The sequence below is a fragment of the Lactuca sativa genome, chromosome 8, assembly GCF_002870075.4.
Source record: "Lactuca sativa cultivar Salinas chromosome 8, Lsat_Salinas_v11, whole genome shotgun sequence".
In the NCBI taxonomy this organism is placed as follows: domain Eukaryota; kingdom Viridiplantae; phylum Streptophyta; class Magnoliopsida; order Asterales; family Asteraceae; genus Lactuca; species Lactuca sativa.
Window position 1 is genome coordinate 203,615,431 of NC_056630.2, and position 15,639 is coordinate 203,631,069.

Below are 15,639 nucleotides of genomic sequence, written 5' to 3' on the forward strand. Positions count from 1 at the left end.
ATTGTTTGTACCTGAGCTTTATTGATTGCTAATGCGAAACATAATCGACCCAAAATGACTATGAAAATGTGATTATATATATATATATATATATATATATATATATATATATATATATACCTTAATATATATATATTTGACATAGTCATTTTTGGGTTTATATTCATTGACTTACAGTCTCTCAAAGTCGAGATATCAAAGCTGGAAATTTTATGTTTTTCAGCTTTTTTTTATATTGTGTGATAGTTTTAAAACATGAATATCTCATTCGTTTGAAGTCGGATTGGCACGAGGTTTTTTCGAGAGTGTAGTTTATAGTTTGTAAATGATTTTAGACTATAATTTTATTAATTTTGGGTGTTTATTCATTGACTTATATTCTCTCAAAGTCGGGATATCAAAGCTGAAATTTTATGTTTTTCAGCTTTCTTTGTATTTTGTGATAGATTTAAAACATGCATATCTAATTCGTTTGAAATCAGAATAGCATGAGGTTTTTTCCAATATGTAGTATAGAGTTTGTACATGATTTTAGAGTACTATTTTGTCATTTTTGGTTTCATATTCATTGATTTCTAGTCTCCCAAAGTTGGGATATCAAAGTTGCAATTTTTTTTCTTAACTTTATTTTTGTATTTTGTGAAATTTTAAAACATGCAGTCGATCTACTTTACCCGGTTCCCTGGATTTTTCGGTTTTAGACCTACTTTACCCGGTTCCATTCAACCCACTTTGATATTTCTGGGTTTTCCAGTTCTAGACCCACTTTACCCGGTACCTTACCTGGAACCGAATCAGAATCGGTTCCAATATACCGGTTTGGTTTCCGGTCCTAAACAATCTCGTTAATCGGTTCCTGAGTTTTCCGGGTCCATGTCTACCAGTCTGGGTTTGGACCCACTCTCATCCCTACTAGGAACTATATGATTGATATGTAAAGTTGTTGGATTAGGTGTTTGATCCCATAACTATAACTGGTATGTACTTGACCTAATAGTAGCATGGTCCTTTTGGGTTGCCTTCACCAGTGCAATTTGATAGGATGAACTTTTGAGAATAAGGATATTATGATTTATTAATATATTATAAGTATAATATATTAATTGTGGAATCATATTATTTAATTAGTATTAATCAAGAATTAATTTAGTGATCAAAAGAGACTGATTAAATATACGGGGACTGATTAAGTAAATCAATGATTCTTATAGTGTGGACCAATGATTATTTAGAATGGGATAAACTAATATGGTAGTTCATGGATAGTCCATGAAGGTTTAACCCGTTGATCCTAAGTAATATGAAAGGTCATGGGCATTAGGGTTTGCATGGAGGTAACCCTAGTTTTGCCACTCTATAAAAGAAGTCCCTTAGGCACCAAAATTGCCCCTATGTGTTCTTTAGAAGGAGATAGCCAATTTTGGTGATAGCTAGTTTATTCTCTCAAGCCTCCTCTTGCATATTGGTGTTTGTGACACATTAGAGGCATCATATTTGAGGTGCTAAAGATTTTGAAGGCCAAGAACTACAAGTCCTACTAAGAGGTAAGTCATCTAACTAGTTGTATTGTTTAAATTGTCATGTTGTATGCTAGTTAGGATGTATTCTTTGGAAAATCTATTTGCATGTATAATTAGAGAAAACTCAGATCCAAAGCATCTAGCGTTGTATGTACACCATAAGGTTGTTATAGTGCTCAAAACCCAACAAAAGTAATACATGTTGCATGAGCTATCTTTGATGTTCTTATTTTTTATGTGGAATGTAAATGCATGATATTTTTGGGCTAGACGGTTGAATACCGATCTGACTGACCGAAGGCCATTATGTCAAGTTAGGGGCACAAGGCGGAAACGCCAAGTCTGTGGATTCGACGGCTGAATAACGAGTCCTTATTTGGGATTCGGTTAGGATGTGTTCCTAAATAGGCACGAGTTACATGATCTTGATGTTTATACTATATGAATGTTTGTATATTTGATGATGGCATGATAAGTAGGAGTATGGTAAAATGATTTTATTGTTATGTTGTGTTGGAATCCACTAAGCTTCGTGCTTCCCCTTTCCTTTATAAAATGATTATTACAGGTACATCAGGTATGAATAAGGGTAAGGCCAAAGCTTGACTGTACACAGGCGTGATTCAAAGATTAGTTCCTTGTCACAAACACTTGATATGAGATTTTTCTGACTAGTATTTCCGTTGTTGATTTGGAATTATGAATGGATTGGTATTGTTGAGAGCATGATTTGAAATATTAATTGAATACTTGAAACTTAACGGTTTGGTTAATTAATGGATTTAATGGTTTCTATTATAAATATAAATGTTTTCAAAAGTTTACATTTATTGAAAATTTTGGGACGTTACCAATTGGTATCAGAGCACATCTTGAGCGAATCAGACACATCTCGGTGTGTTTGAACTCAAGTTTGCGGCTTGGAAATATTTTCTTTAAAAGTTTGTAAAAGAAAATGGAAATTTTGGTGACAAGGATTGAGGACCCATTGTGTACAGTCAGTTGAAGCTGAAGGAAAAGAATTTAATTATTTAATGTGAATTATTGCTTTTTAGGATAATGGATGTATGTACACTATATAGCATATTACTTTCATGCCATGTTGAATGCCTACTATATGTCACTTGGAATTTATGCTAGCACTGATAGCTTGTCTAGTGAATGATTTAGGTTGTATGCAATAGGAGCCAATCAGACTTAGAATGTATGATTTAGCCTAATGTGTGTAACATCCAAAATCTAGAAGGTCAATTATGGAAATAAATTCCCTTTTTAGGGGCCAACTCGTCGATTTTATGGCATAAACTCGACGTGTTGGAAGCTTATGGTGCGCATATTTTTAAGAACCAACTCATCGAGTTGGTGAAGGGAACTCGACTAGTTAGACGTTGTTTGAGAAACCCTAATTTTTGGGTTTTGCACCCTATTTCAACACCTTAAGTTCCTAGTGGCCTTATTCGTAGCATCCATAGCCCCTAACCCTAATCTCGAAACCCTAGAGCCTCCTTGAGTGTTTTGAGGTCATTGTAGGTGTGTTGGAAGCTCTTTGAAGGGAAGAAAATCTTAGTGCAAGGTGGTGGTGCAAGTAGGAGATTTTAGGTCTTGATTCTCTGTTTCATTTTCAACACATCTTGGGTATAAAGTTCTAACCTTGCTTAATATTTGTGTAGATATCTTATTTGTTTAAATTGCATGCTTTTAGCCATGGATGGGTGATTGTTAGGGAAGTAGAAGTCACATGTGCTTAATCTTTCAGATCAATGATCTTCATGATTTCTTCTGGCATAAAGGTGCCAACTTTATGGTCTTAAAGGGCTTCATGCATATATTAAGCAAATACATTTTCTCTCGTCGAAAAGCCTAACAGCCTTTACTCCATCAACACCACCACCCTTTTCACCCTCGATCGAGAAGAAGGGATGATACTAGATGTCGTACATCTCTGCCGTCAAAGACCGTTGCTTAGGGATCCACACCGCTGCTCAATTCCCATACAACAACTCTGTAATGAAAGGAAAGATCCTCCACTACTACTCGACTTTGGACCACTGTCGACCTCTGGACCAACGTTGGTGGTGTTAGAGTTCTACCACCGCTTCAAATGCTGCCCCATTCCATTTCTTTCCTTACCATTCTTGATTTGGGTATATTATGATCTAAAGCATTTGGTTTATGATTTGTGATTCGTTTTTTCATTAGGTTGGTGATTCAACTTGCAAAATTGAATTTCATATATTAGGATGTGAATCATTTCTTTTACAATCTATATTTTTTATCTGTGTTTTTTATTTTGCTTTTGCTTTTGATTTTTAGGTTTGAATTTCATATATTAGGTTTGTATTACTTTGATTTTGAGGTTTGTACTGATATGATTAGGAGGGTTGTATTAGTAGTGGTTATCGGAGGTCAATTGGGTTCCGATGGGGTGGTCGGTGATGAATTGGGCATACAGGATCTTGAATGATGAAGGATAAGGGAAATATTGTCTTTTTATGCCTGTAAGGGACCTAATGCGTAATTAAAATACATTTTGGGGACTATCTGAGTTAAAAAAATAAGTTAGGGACCAGACATGAAAATTAACCCAAACCATAAGGACCATTCGTGTAATTTACTCTTAATTGAAAAAAGAAAAATTACAAAAATGGTGTAACGCCCGCAGATTCGAACTAGTCAATTTAGAGATAATAAGCGTCAAAAATGACTTTTTGATAGAAGATTACTTAGAATAAATAATCTTAACCAAGTTATAGTATATGTCATAAGGATTCCGTACATATAAAGAACGTTGAAATCCGACCTATAACGAATAAGTTATGACCCGTCGAAGTTTTATGGTTAAACCGACACGACATCGTGTAACTTAAAAAGTGAATTTTTAATAAATTACTTTTTAGCCTTAGCGATTTAAATGAAAGTTGTAGTATACGTTAAACCGAGAGCGTGCGTAAAAAGAACACCTAAATATGACTTCGTATGAGGAAGTTATGATTTTCTAAGATTTAGCATAGTAGTGCACAACCCGAAATTCGAATTTTAGATCGATTGATTTTTAGCTGTCACAATCTAGACGATAGTTGAAGATCTCGTTAATAGGATCTCAACGATAAAAAGACAGTCGAAAACGGAGTCTGTATGTAAAAGTTTCGAATTTTACACGGTTGTTAACAGTGTAATCTTCTTATACTGTTAAATTTATAATCAGTCGGGAATTAGCCAACGGAGTCTAAAAGAAAGTTGTAGCGTACGTCGTCACCTACGCGTGGATATAAAGAACGTCGAAAACGGAGCTTGTATGTGAAAGTTACAGAATTTAGAAGTCGGAAGGGTGATGTTGCGAAGGGTGTGACGTGGCCAAATCCTGGCCCTTGCTTTCTCCCCACACCTTGCCACCAGCTGGTGACACTTAGCACTAAACTCAATGAGTTGGAGGCTCAGAACTCGCCGAGTTGACCCGTTTTTCAGCCTATAAATACCATGCGAGGCTCACTCATTTTCCTCACACCTTAACCCTTATCTCACTCTAACTTCTCTCTATACCTCTCCCAAGCCCTAGTACTTCCCAAGTGCTAAGAGGCAAGTCCCGGGGTGATCGAAGGCTCCGAGAAGAAGAGTTTTTCGGCTCGGAAGTTCTGCCCCCGCAGAGCCCGATTCCTAGCCAAACCCCCGATAAGTGAGATATGCCTACCTTACTTTAAGAATAGCTTATGTTTAAATTTATTATCGTTTTTAGGAAGTTATAAACAATATATATTATAAAATATGATATAAAAAGTGTTATTATAATATCTATTAACTACTCGCGGTACGGGGAATCCGGTTTAAAGGGTCGTCTAGGTTGTTGGATTTCAGAAGTGCTATAATGCCAAAATGGTCATGCCTTCCGGTGTTTCATGTATGTCCCCTATCTGTACATAGTGGTTGAAATGTATTGTTTAACGTTTATAAAACAATATTGCTCGTAAATAGTCGCGATAAATATTAGACTAAAATCTAGTGTAATGATAGTAGGTTTCATCGAAGAAAATTATAATTGATGGAAGCGAAGCGCTGCCCGGGTTTGGAATCATCACCTTAACAAGTGAGTGCATAGTTACTTTCATCTTACACATAGATATGAAGTATTTAATATAAATTATGTGCGATGTGTGTATATTATCTATGTTCTTGATATCTATATTTGATGAACCGAGTATACATGTTTTATTTGATGTAAAATATTATAGAGAAATCGAGTAATTGTATGTGTATTCCATTTACAGTACATCAATATATACAGAGATATGAACTGAAATATGAGAGATATTCTCCTATTCTAAAGGGAAGTATATACTGACTTTGACTATTCTCCTATTCTAAAGGGAAGTCTATACTGACTTTGACTATTCTGCTAATCCAATAATACACGTTTACAATATTTGTTAATAACTACATATGTATTTTATACCATTAAAAATATTGTGTAAAAATGGGTAGATGAATGATGAGGGATGAAAGATGATATAGATGAACATTGGCAGTTATGGACTTAGTGCCCTGTAGATGAACATTGGCAGCTGCGCCATAACCTGTAGATGTTTTTGAACTACGATGTACTCTAAACATCCTAGCAGCTGCACCTAAAGGATAATATCAACAGCTGCGCCTAATAGAGAACGTCATAATCTTGGCAGTTGTTCCTAAATGATAATATTGACAGTTGTGCCTAATAGATAACATTGGCAATTACGAACTTCGTGCCTATTCCTTAGGAGAATTCTTAGGAATAAATGAGTGAATGATAGATAATTCTTAGGGTAGATCCTTAAAAAATAAAGAAGATAATGGGGATGGGTAACTGAGTTAATTGTTTTGTAACGACCGAAAAGTCCAACTAATTTAAATTTTTCAAAAACAATCAGATTTCATTAAATTATTACAAAAAGGTTTTCAATACATTATTTATCAGAATATTCCCAGGTCCATTTCAAAAAAAAAAACATAAACACGAGGGACGGTACGATCACGCCTTTGCCCTGCCACAGTCTCCCGAAGAACCTGAAAAACATTAAACCATAACTGTAAGCCCGAAAGCTTAGTGAGATACCCCTAAAATACCAACCACATATACGCCCTTCCAGGCTACGACCTTCCGGTCCAAAACATATTGCCTTCCGGCCCATAACATATTGCCTTCCGGCCCATAGCATAAAAAGCATACATAACATAACAGAACATAGAACAACCATGCATATCGGGTCTACTGTGTGACTGGTCCGCCGTATCGGGCCTTCAGTCTACCGGATCCACCCTCCGAGTCTAGTCATGTCCTTTGAGTCTATAGTGTGGTTGGTCCGCCCGCACCAGGCCTTCAACCCACCTAGTCCACTCTCTGAGTCTACAGGGTGACTGGTCCGCCCGCATCGGGCCTTCAGTCGGCCTGGTCCACTCTCCGAGCCTCGGCACGTCTGGTCCGCCCTCGTGGGGCCTACAGCCTATCCGGACCGCTCGCTGGGCCTTCGGCATAACCGGTCCGCCCTGGGTATCTTGGCCTACAGCACAAAGCAGGACCCGCCTCAACCCATCCCCAGTCCAAACAACCATGTGCACATAACATACAATCATATAACAGTCATAGTCAACAAACTGAGCAAGCAGATCACATAGCATATCATTACCCTAACCAGGTTACCGACCTAAACCGGTCACTAGCATAGCATCACTCTACATATCGGGAAACTGACCTTAACTAGGTCTCCAACATGTACCATCCTACCTACCAGGATGCAGACATATCAAACAATAACATAATAACCATATCCGAATCTCAATCCAATAAAGGGCCGGCCTTGGTGCCTTAGACCCTGTTGATATAGTGAGGATAACTCACCTCGAAACTGCCGGCTGAAAGGATAAGATCCCGCTGCTCCGAACTCTGACACGAACTCCTCCACTGAACACCAAAACACTCAACTCAATATATATATATATATATATATATATATATATATATATATATATATATATATATATATATATATATACCCTTATTTACCAAAATACCCCTGGAAGACAACTGGTCAACCCTTGGACAAGGTCAAAGTCAACCCCTGACTGACTCTACTCGCCGAGTCAACCCGATGACTCGCCGAGTCCCCAAGCTCAGAACTTCCCTCAATCCGCGACCTGACTCGCCGAGTCACCCCGAGACTCGTCGAGTCCAACCACTTTGAGTCCACTCGCACCCAACTCACCGAGTCATCCCTTGACTCACCGATTCTCGACTCAACCAGAAAATATTGGGACTCTTCGACAAGACTCGCCGAGTCCAAGAACAGACTCGTCGAGTCTAAGGCTATCTTCAACCTACTCGCCAAGTTGTTCATCCAACTCGTCGAGTTCCAGCTCATCTTCAAGCAACTCGTCGAGTCCACCCTTGTGACTCGCCGAGTACCACCAGTCTGAATCCATACAGAAGCATTCCAGGCCATGCAATTGATCCAAAACATAGATCTAGCCTCCTACAACCCATCCATCACGTAAAGTGGCAAACTTTACGTGAATCCATGAAGATCTAGGCATTATGCACATTAGGGCTAAGGTTTGGGACAAGATAGCTTCACTCAACACTCAACACAGGGACTTTATGCACATTTGGACCATCACCACTCCAGATCTGAGGTAGCATCCTCAGATCCATCTTCCAATCCCAAATAACTCATGAAATACACCCAAAAACCCCAAAACAACCCCCCCAAAGAAGACAACAAGGGGGAAAAGAGCTCAAGACAGAGGATCCTTACCCCAAAGATGAGCCTAAATTGATGTAGACTCCAGATCTCCAAGCCCTCTTGAAGCTATCCTCAAATTCCACCCACTTCTCTCCACCAACCCTTTCTTCCAAGCTTCAATCCTTTCAATAATGAAGTTATTACGTTTGGGGGTGTTCTCTGGAACTCTCAGGGGGTATAGAGGCTAAAAAGGATGCATAACATCCTTTAAATAGGGGGCAAACCCCGAAGGTTAGGGTTTTCTTCACCCAGCACCAACTCGCCGAGTCCAGCCGCCGACTCGCCGAGTTGGCCAATTAACACGTGACCAATTCGCGACCCTACGCGCCGAGTCCACCCATGGACTCGTCGAGTTCCCCTTTTCCAATTTCCCCTTTTTGCCCATCAACTCTACTCTTGGTATTTCGGGATGTTACATGTTTGATGATGAAACATAATAACTTTATTATTGTAGGTTGAAAACACTATGTACTCACCAGGTTTCCCAACGTGACCCGCTCAGCTTATTCATATCACAAGTGTCGATATGAAGCTACATTTCATTGAGAGATTAAAGGAGAAGTAAATCACTAATGTAAATGAATGTAAGATCTATTTATGCTTATGTTTATGTATTGACAATGATATCCCAAAGTTTTAATATAAACAAAATACATTTATTCGGAAATGCTTTGATAATATATTTATCATGTTTTCTGGGAACAAATTCCGCAATATTATTCTTTAAAATTGAATACTCTGATTTTCAAATAAACATAATAAAAAATTTAAAATGACCATGAATTTGAGGATGTCACAAATGGTCAAATGGTTTACCAAAGGTCACAAACTCAGTCCTTGCTAATTTATTTTATGGAAATGGTCTCACTGGTTTGCAAAAGTTGCACGAATGGCCCTTTTTAGTAACTCCGTCAATATTCGCCCGTTAGGCCATATCACGTGGGAGTATTTTTGGTATTTTCAAGTGTAACAGGGACTAAATTCATAACATTTGATAAACCATAGGGACTATTTCTTTCCATCTTCATTTTAATCATACGATTTAGAACGTACAACTAAGATGAAATATGTATTTTAAAAAAGATATATAACCGAATAGGTTTTTTATGTTTTTTAAATACATATAACCGAAAAATGGTTTTTTGAAAACTGATTGGACCAAACCGAAAACATATTCAACCGATTTTACCTTCCAATACAACGTAATAACATATTATACGAAAATGTATTTTTTTAAAGACATAAAAAATATATTTTACATAAAATAAATACGATAAAATACATTTTGTTTTATTTAAAAAAATTATGTAAAAAAAGTTTTTTGTAATTTATTTATTGTTTATGTTTTATCGATTTTGTTATCACATAATTTAATTTTAAAAAGAAATAAACCATGTGAGCATTCAGCTCAGTTGGTTATCCCCCCTTTCTTTAGCCATTTATTTGTCTTTTAAAATAAACTTCAAAAATAGTTATTGTAGTTTACCAAATGTTACGAATTAAGTCCCTGTTACACTTGAAAAGACCAAAATACCCCCATGTGGGAGGCACGTGATATGGCCTAATGACCAAATATTGACGGGGTTACTAAAAAGAGTTATCCATGCAACTTTTGCAAACCACAGGGTCTATTTGCATTAAAAAAAATTAACAGGAACTGAGTTTGTAACCTTTGGTAAACTATAGAGACCATTTTTGTAATTTTGTCTTGAATAAATAATTTATTTGTTAAATGTTTTATTAATTTAAAATTAATAAAATTAGGTTTTGGTCTTTTATTCTGTTGATAAAGAAGGTTCTAAGAAAACTCAAAATGTTTTATGAAATAAAATGAGTTTTTAGTGGTCATTCAAGATATAATAGATTTCATTCACTAAACCCTAATTGCTTCCTAAAACCATGTAACACATCTCGTTAAGGTATAATTGAAATTATAATTAAGAAAAACATTTATAGAAAAATTCCCAAAAATTTAGAGCTTATGTTTGTTGAAAATACTTTGGTCCCAAAATAATATACTTAAACCAAGTTCGAAAACACAAGGTTGTTAACAGTAAGCATATCAAGAAAAGATTCAAGATCAACACACATTATGTAGCCTTCTTAAATTTCAAGCTAATCCCTAACCCAAGCTTGAGTCTTCAACCTAAAAACATCATATTTTGGACAATTTTTCATGGGGACAGAAAGATTAAGAAGTTAACATTTAAATGAATAAATGTTTGGTCAACAGTGACGTTGTTTAACAACCAAATTTTTTTAAAAAAGATACATAAAATAACATTGTACTTTTATTTTTTGTTATCAATCAAAATCATAAAATTTTTAAAATATTTCTCGTAAAATAAACTTATAAATAAAAATGGTCAATCTTAGAACTTCCAACTGCATTTTATAATGAAAATGAAAAAAGAAACACCTCCCACCTAAGGTAGGAAAATTAAGAAAAATGTTGAAATTAGAGTTCTTCATAAATGATCTATTCCATTCCATTAGGAAAAAAAAACAAACAATTGTTTTATTTCAGTGGAATAACTCATTCCATTCCTTATCCGATTTTACCATACCAAATAGTAAAAAAAAAATATATATATATTACAAGAGAAGTAAAACTAAGAATTTTTAAAACTATATTTTTCAATAAAATATAATTGAAATGAAGAATTAGTTGTTAGTTTAAGTAATAAAGAGATATATGACACAAATAATAAAAAATCTTCATACACGTGCACTAAGCTGTAATGTATAGGAGAAAACCCCAAGGTTAGAATATGTATGCAAAACTGTCATATAAAATAAATACACAAGTCTATGTAATCATATATTAAAACTTAATTTTACAAATATGGAAGAAAAGAGACAAAAGTCTGATTTTGGTTAATTAGTTTTTTCGTTTAAGGTTTAGAGTTTAGGCCAAACTAAATATCCTTAACTGCTTTTTTCATAATATCCACCGATATCAATCGGTCATTTGATCCAATGTGTATAGTCTGAGATGTCTTCATTCGTTTTTTCTTGACCATTGCATGCACATTAAAAAAACGGTCAAAATAGATACAATAATATGTTAACATCCATATTTTGATCTAACAAATTCCCAAACTTTTTATGTATCAATTTCTATTTGATGTTACATTTATGGACAACATTTTTGGTATCTACCTATATTTCTCATCTAAACCAACACCCTTAGCTGCCTAGCATCATATTTGCAAACTTCCAATCCACTTTCCTATAAAAAAAGATAAAACGGTACAAAAAAGGCTTTAAATGAATGGTTTCCATTAACAAAATATAAAATAAGTAAAAGAAGGCACTTATAATTCTCACCACTCAAATCATTGATTTTACTTTGTGCTTCCTGTCAAATTGAAAGAGGAATAAATGTTAGTCAAAACTCAGAACCAAAATGGTTAAGGGCATCAAGAAACCCATACGATGACTAAATCCAAAAAGTGGCTAAGTCTCATCCCACACCCAATTATGAAAATACAAATCAATCTTCAGAATCATAATTCGTAAAAGTGGTGGTACTTGTACTTCTTTATGTTATGTTGAGAAGATTGAAATGAGCGTTGATAAAGTTGACGATGAGAAAGACAATCCGAGAGTTTAGGCTAACAGTCAAAAGCCCTATATCTGACAAAATCGAAGAAATATAAATTTGTTTGCTGATTTTTTTAAAAAAAGGAGATTTTATAGGGTTTTGTCGTCATCCAGAGTTCAATTTGAAGATATTTTGCTGGAATTTGATCAAAACCCCTACTCCGACTACCCAGTCTCTGACTCGGGTTCGTTGAAAATTGTGTGGTGTTCCTTTGTTTGATAAAAGAAATCATGTATGTTATGATTTGGGATGGTGTTAATAGGTAAATGATAAAATGTTGATGCTTACCAACTGTTTGATGAATTGCCAAGGCGCATTATGAGGAAAGAAAAAAGCTAGAAGAGCATATGGTGTCTCCTCTGTGCTTGTCTCTGTTGAAACCAAATTGAGCGAGCCATAAGAATTCAATATTAAATGTTTGAGGAAAAGCTTCAGATATACAGTAGACGTGGATGAGGATGATGATGATGAGACTTGGGAGTTGGGAAGATGAGATTGCTGATGGAGAAGAAGAGGAAGATGATGACATAGAACCACAATGTTCAATTTACAATGAACCTTGATATTGTGTGATTATGTGTTAATCTTTAGGTAGAGCATGAAATGTTGAGGGGGAAAAAGAAGAAAGATGAGTCTTTCCATATATACCTCTCTCATGGTACATGTACTTTCTGATCAAAAGATCATCAATTTTTATGGAACAAATTAAGGATCTCTTGATCATCACCAAATTTGACGTTGGACATAACGTGGACTCCGGAACCCCATCTCTTCATGCTAGGACAATTTTCCACCTTGATAAACTCCAAAGAAGGATATTTGACTGTAGAATCCCCAGAGTAGAAGCTCTTTAGTTGTGGCAAAAACCCAAGCTCAATACGGGTAAGTCTAGGGAACTCAATGTCATTATCAGTTGTTTGCTCATCTCCACCAGAAATTACTACCATCAAACTGGTACACCTCCGAATCCTTATTTTTCTCAGATTGGAAAGCCCTTGTGCTACACTTAACGGGAATAGCACCGACAAGGAAGTACACCGTGCAACTTCAATGGCTTGTAGATTACGCAAGCTTATATATTGAAATGAACAATCAAAAAGAAGCTTCAGGTTCTTAAGGTCAGTCAGACGGATTTGTTCCACTTGGGAGAAATACTTTTCCTTTGTTGTTTTCCTTTGACCAAGCATCAGGTCATTGGATGCAACAAAAGTTTGTGTTGCATCCTCATCCTCATCTGTTATCTTCACCAAGCATGAAGCATTTTCACAACTAATCATTCGAATAAACTTTAATTCATCAATAGTACTCTCTCCATAGAGGTCTGGTATGATGTTATCCAAACCTGCTATCTCCGTCAGTATTATACCATCACTTACCTGAAACAGTTTCTTGATTGGCATCTTGAACGGGAAGTTAGAATCTGAAATGTGTAGTCGACGTTTTAAATATGATTTTGATTCTATCTCAAATAAAAACCTTCTGCCCTTCCAAAATTGAAAATAGAATTCTTTCAACTTTTCGAAGCAGGTGCCTTCGGGAAAAAGATGACAATCATCTGAATGCATTGATAAATGCAGAGCTCTGAACGATTTCAATTTACTTATTTCCATAAGACCAAGGCGAGACACTGCGTTCTTGTCATCGGTTCCAAAATACAACTCTTCCAACCAAGTGAGCTTTGATATGACACCAGGCGCTACATGAGATAAATAAGGACATCCCTCCGCATCCAACAGCCTTAAGTTGGTCAATTGACCGATCTCTTCAGGAATCACTTTAATTCCGGTACCTCTCACCTTTAGAATCTCAAGGTCTTTTAGCTCCCCAACTATACAAATTTCAATGAGATTCTTATTGTAACTTATATCGAGCGTGATGAGTTTTGTGAGTAGCTTCAGTGATTGTGGGAGGGATGTGATCTTATTCCAAGACATATCTAAAACTTTAACTTCTTTCATGCCTCCAAAGAAATCATCAGGAATAATGGAAAGACGATTGTTCTGTATAAGGAAAGTATCAAGGAGTGGGAAATGAAGCTCATGATCTGGAAGCTTATGAATTCTATTATCCATGAGTGAGATCTTGGTGTAGCTTTCTGAGGTTCTGTTTCTTGGTTGCCATTCTGTTATATCTTTATTTCCAGCCTCCACTAAAAACTTCTCCTTCTCTTCACCTTCAGAAGAAGAAGTTATTAACAAAGCCACATCACGAACAACGTCGTGCATTTTTACTTCATCTCCCTCGGACAATAACAAGGAAGAGGATGTGAGGGTGTCAACTGCCATTCGGACTCTTTTTTCTGCATCGTTAATGCTATCCAGATCTTTAAATATCCCTATACCTACCCCATATTCTGCTAGGCTTAACAAAGATATGACTCCATCTTCCTTGAACAAACTACACAGTAAGAAGCATGATTTAGCTTCTTTGCTATCAAGCAAGTCATAGCTCAGCTTCAAATGAGTAAATGCTGAGCTAATCTCTGGATCGAGCTCTAGAGGGGCATGCTTTCGTAGTCGGTCAAGTGCTGCCTCCCATATATCAATTTTTTTATTTTTTAAAGCATTTCCCACCGCTTGAATGATGAGTGGCAATCCGCCACATTCTTCAGTCACCTCTTTTGCAATTTTCTCCAGACCGGAGTCATTCGCTAACTTTTCATCACCAACTATACGTTTGAACAGGAACCACGCTTCTTTCTTCGTCAATGTGTTTACACAGATATTCCTATCCGTGTTCATATGTTCACATACATTTCTCCTTCTAGACGTCAACAAAATCTTGCAATTCATGTGCTCATTCCCACATGGTATGCCCACATCAGAGAGGACTAGCTTTTTCCATATGTCATCTAAAATGATTAGAACCTTCTCCTTATTAATGATTATACGCTTTGCTGCTTTTTCAACATTTTTTTGAATCTCTTTAACATCTACAGTCTGTGAGACAGTTATAAACACAATCTCTGCAAATAGATTCTTCACTTCTGCAGCAACTTCCTTGGCTAATGTGGTTTTCCCTACACCTCCTGATCCATAAATTCCAACCATCTTTATGCTCTCATCTTTGATCGCTTCAATGATTTTCCTCAACGCCAACTTGTGGGTATCAATATCATCAAGATTCTTTGTTTGGTAGAGGTCTACCAATCTTGGGGTGGGAGTGGGAATGGAGACACAAGATTCGTAAGTTTGACCATCTTCTTGATGCTGCAGAAGAAAAAGGGTTTTGTTTATCGACATCTTACTGTAATGGTGGAGGGTGCTCAAATTGACACAAGGTCGTAAGTTGAAGCACGTCTTCTTGGCGTTGGCTTCTTCTTCAAGAAACTCTTCAACTTTGGATATTTCAATGTCTGCCTTGTCCATCCAGTTCTGCACACCAGCTAAGAGAGCTTCTCCATTTTCTTTAGCTGCATTGATTCGTTGTTGAATCCTATCACTCATATCCTTGAGCTTTTGTGCTTCATTCTTCAAGATGTCAGCATTTTTAGTGTAATTTCGGATGTAATCAATCTCCCGTTTAGCCCCGCTAAACAACAAGTCCAGTATTTTCCCAGCCACAGTATTAGCGACCTCCTCCGCCATTCTAGCTGGGTTACTTTTCCTTTCTGATGGTTTGGATGGCAAAGTAGTCGACAATATAGCAGATCTTCAAACAAGAAACGTTTATGCTAAAAAAAAGGAAGATATATTCTTTCTTTAGATATGAAAAACAATATTATGATTAACCAAAAACGGAA

The 15,639-nt window shown here is 36.3% G+C and overlaps 1 protein-coding gene across 1 annotated transcript; it reads right to left on the bottom strand.

Annotated features, from left to right (window-relative positions):
- Positions 1-11,029: 11,029 nt before the first annotated feature.
- Positions 11,030-15,626, bottom strand: LOC111895406 (disease resistance protein At4g27190). Its single transcript, XM_023891486.3, has 3 exons — positions 12,186-15,626; positions 11,621-11,651; positions 11,030-11,522 (listed from the first exon to the last, which is right to left on the bottom strand). Exon 1 carries the CDS (start codon positions 15,482-15,484, stop codon positions 12,584-12,586), a length of 2,901 nt encoding a protein of 966 aa, XP_023747254.1. The 5' UTR covers positions 15,485-15,626; the 3' UTR covers positions 11,030-11,522; positions 11,621-11,651; positions 12,186-12,583.
- Positions 15,627-15,639: the final 13 nt, after the last annotated feature.

Coding starts and splice junctions, on each gene's coding strand:
- LOC111895406 (XM_023891486.3), bottom strand. CDS start 15,484: ATGGCGGAGGAGGTCGCTAATACTGTGGCTGGGAAAATACTGGACTTG.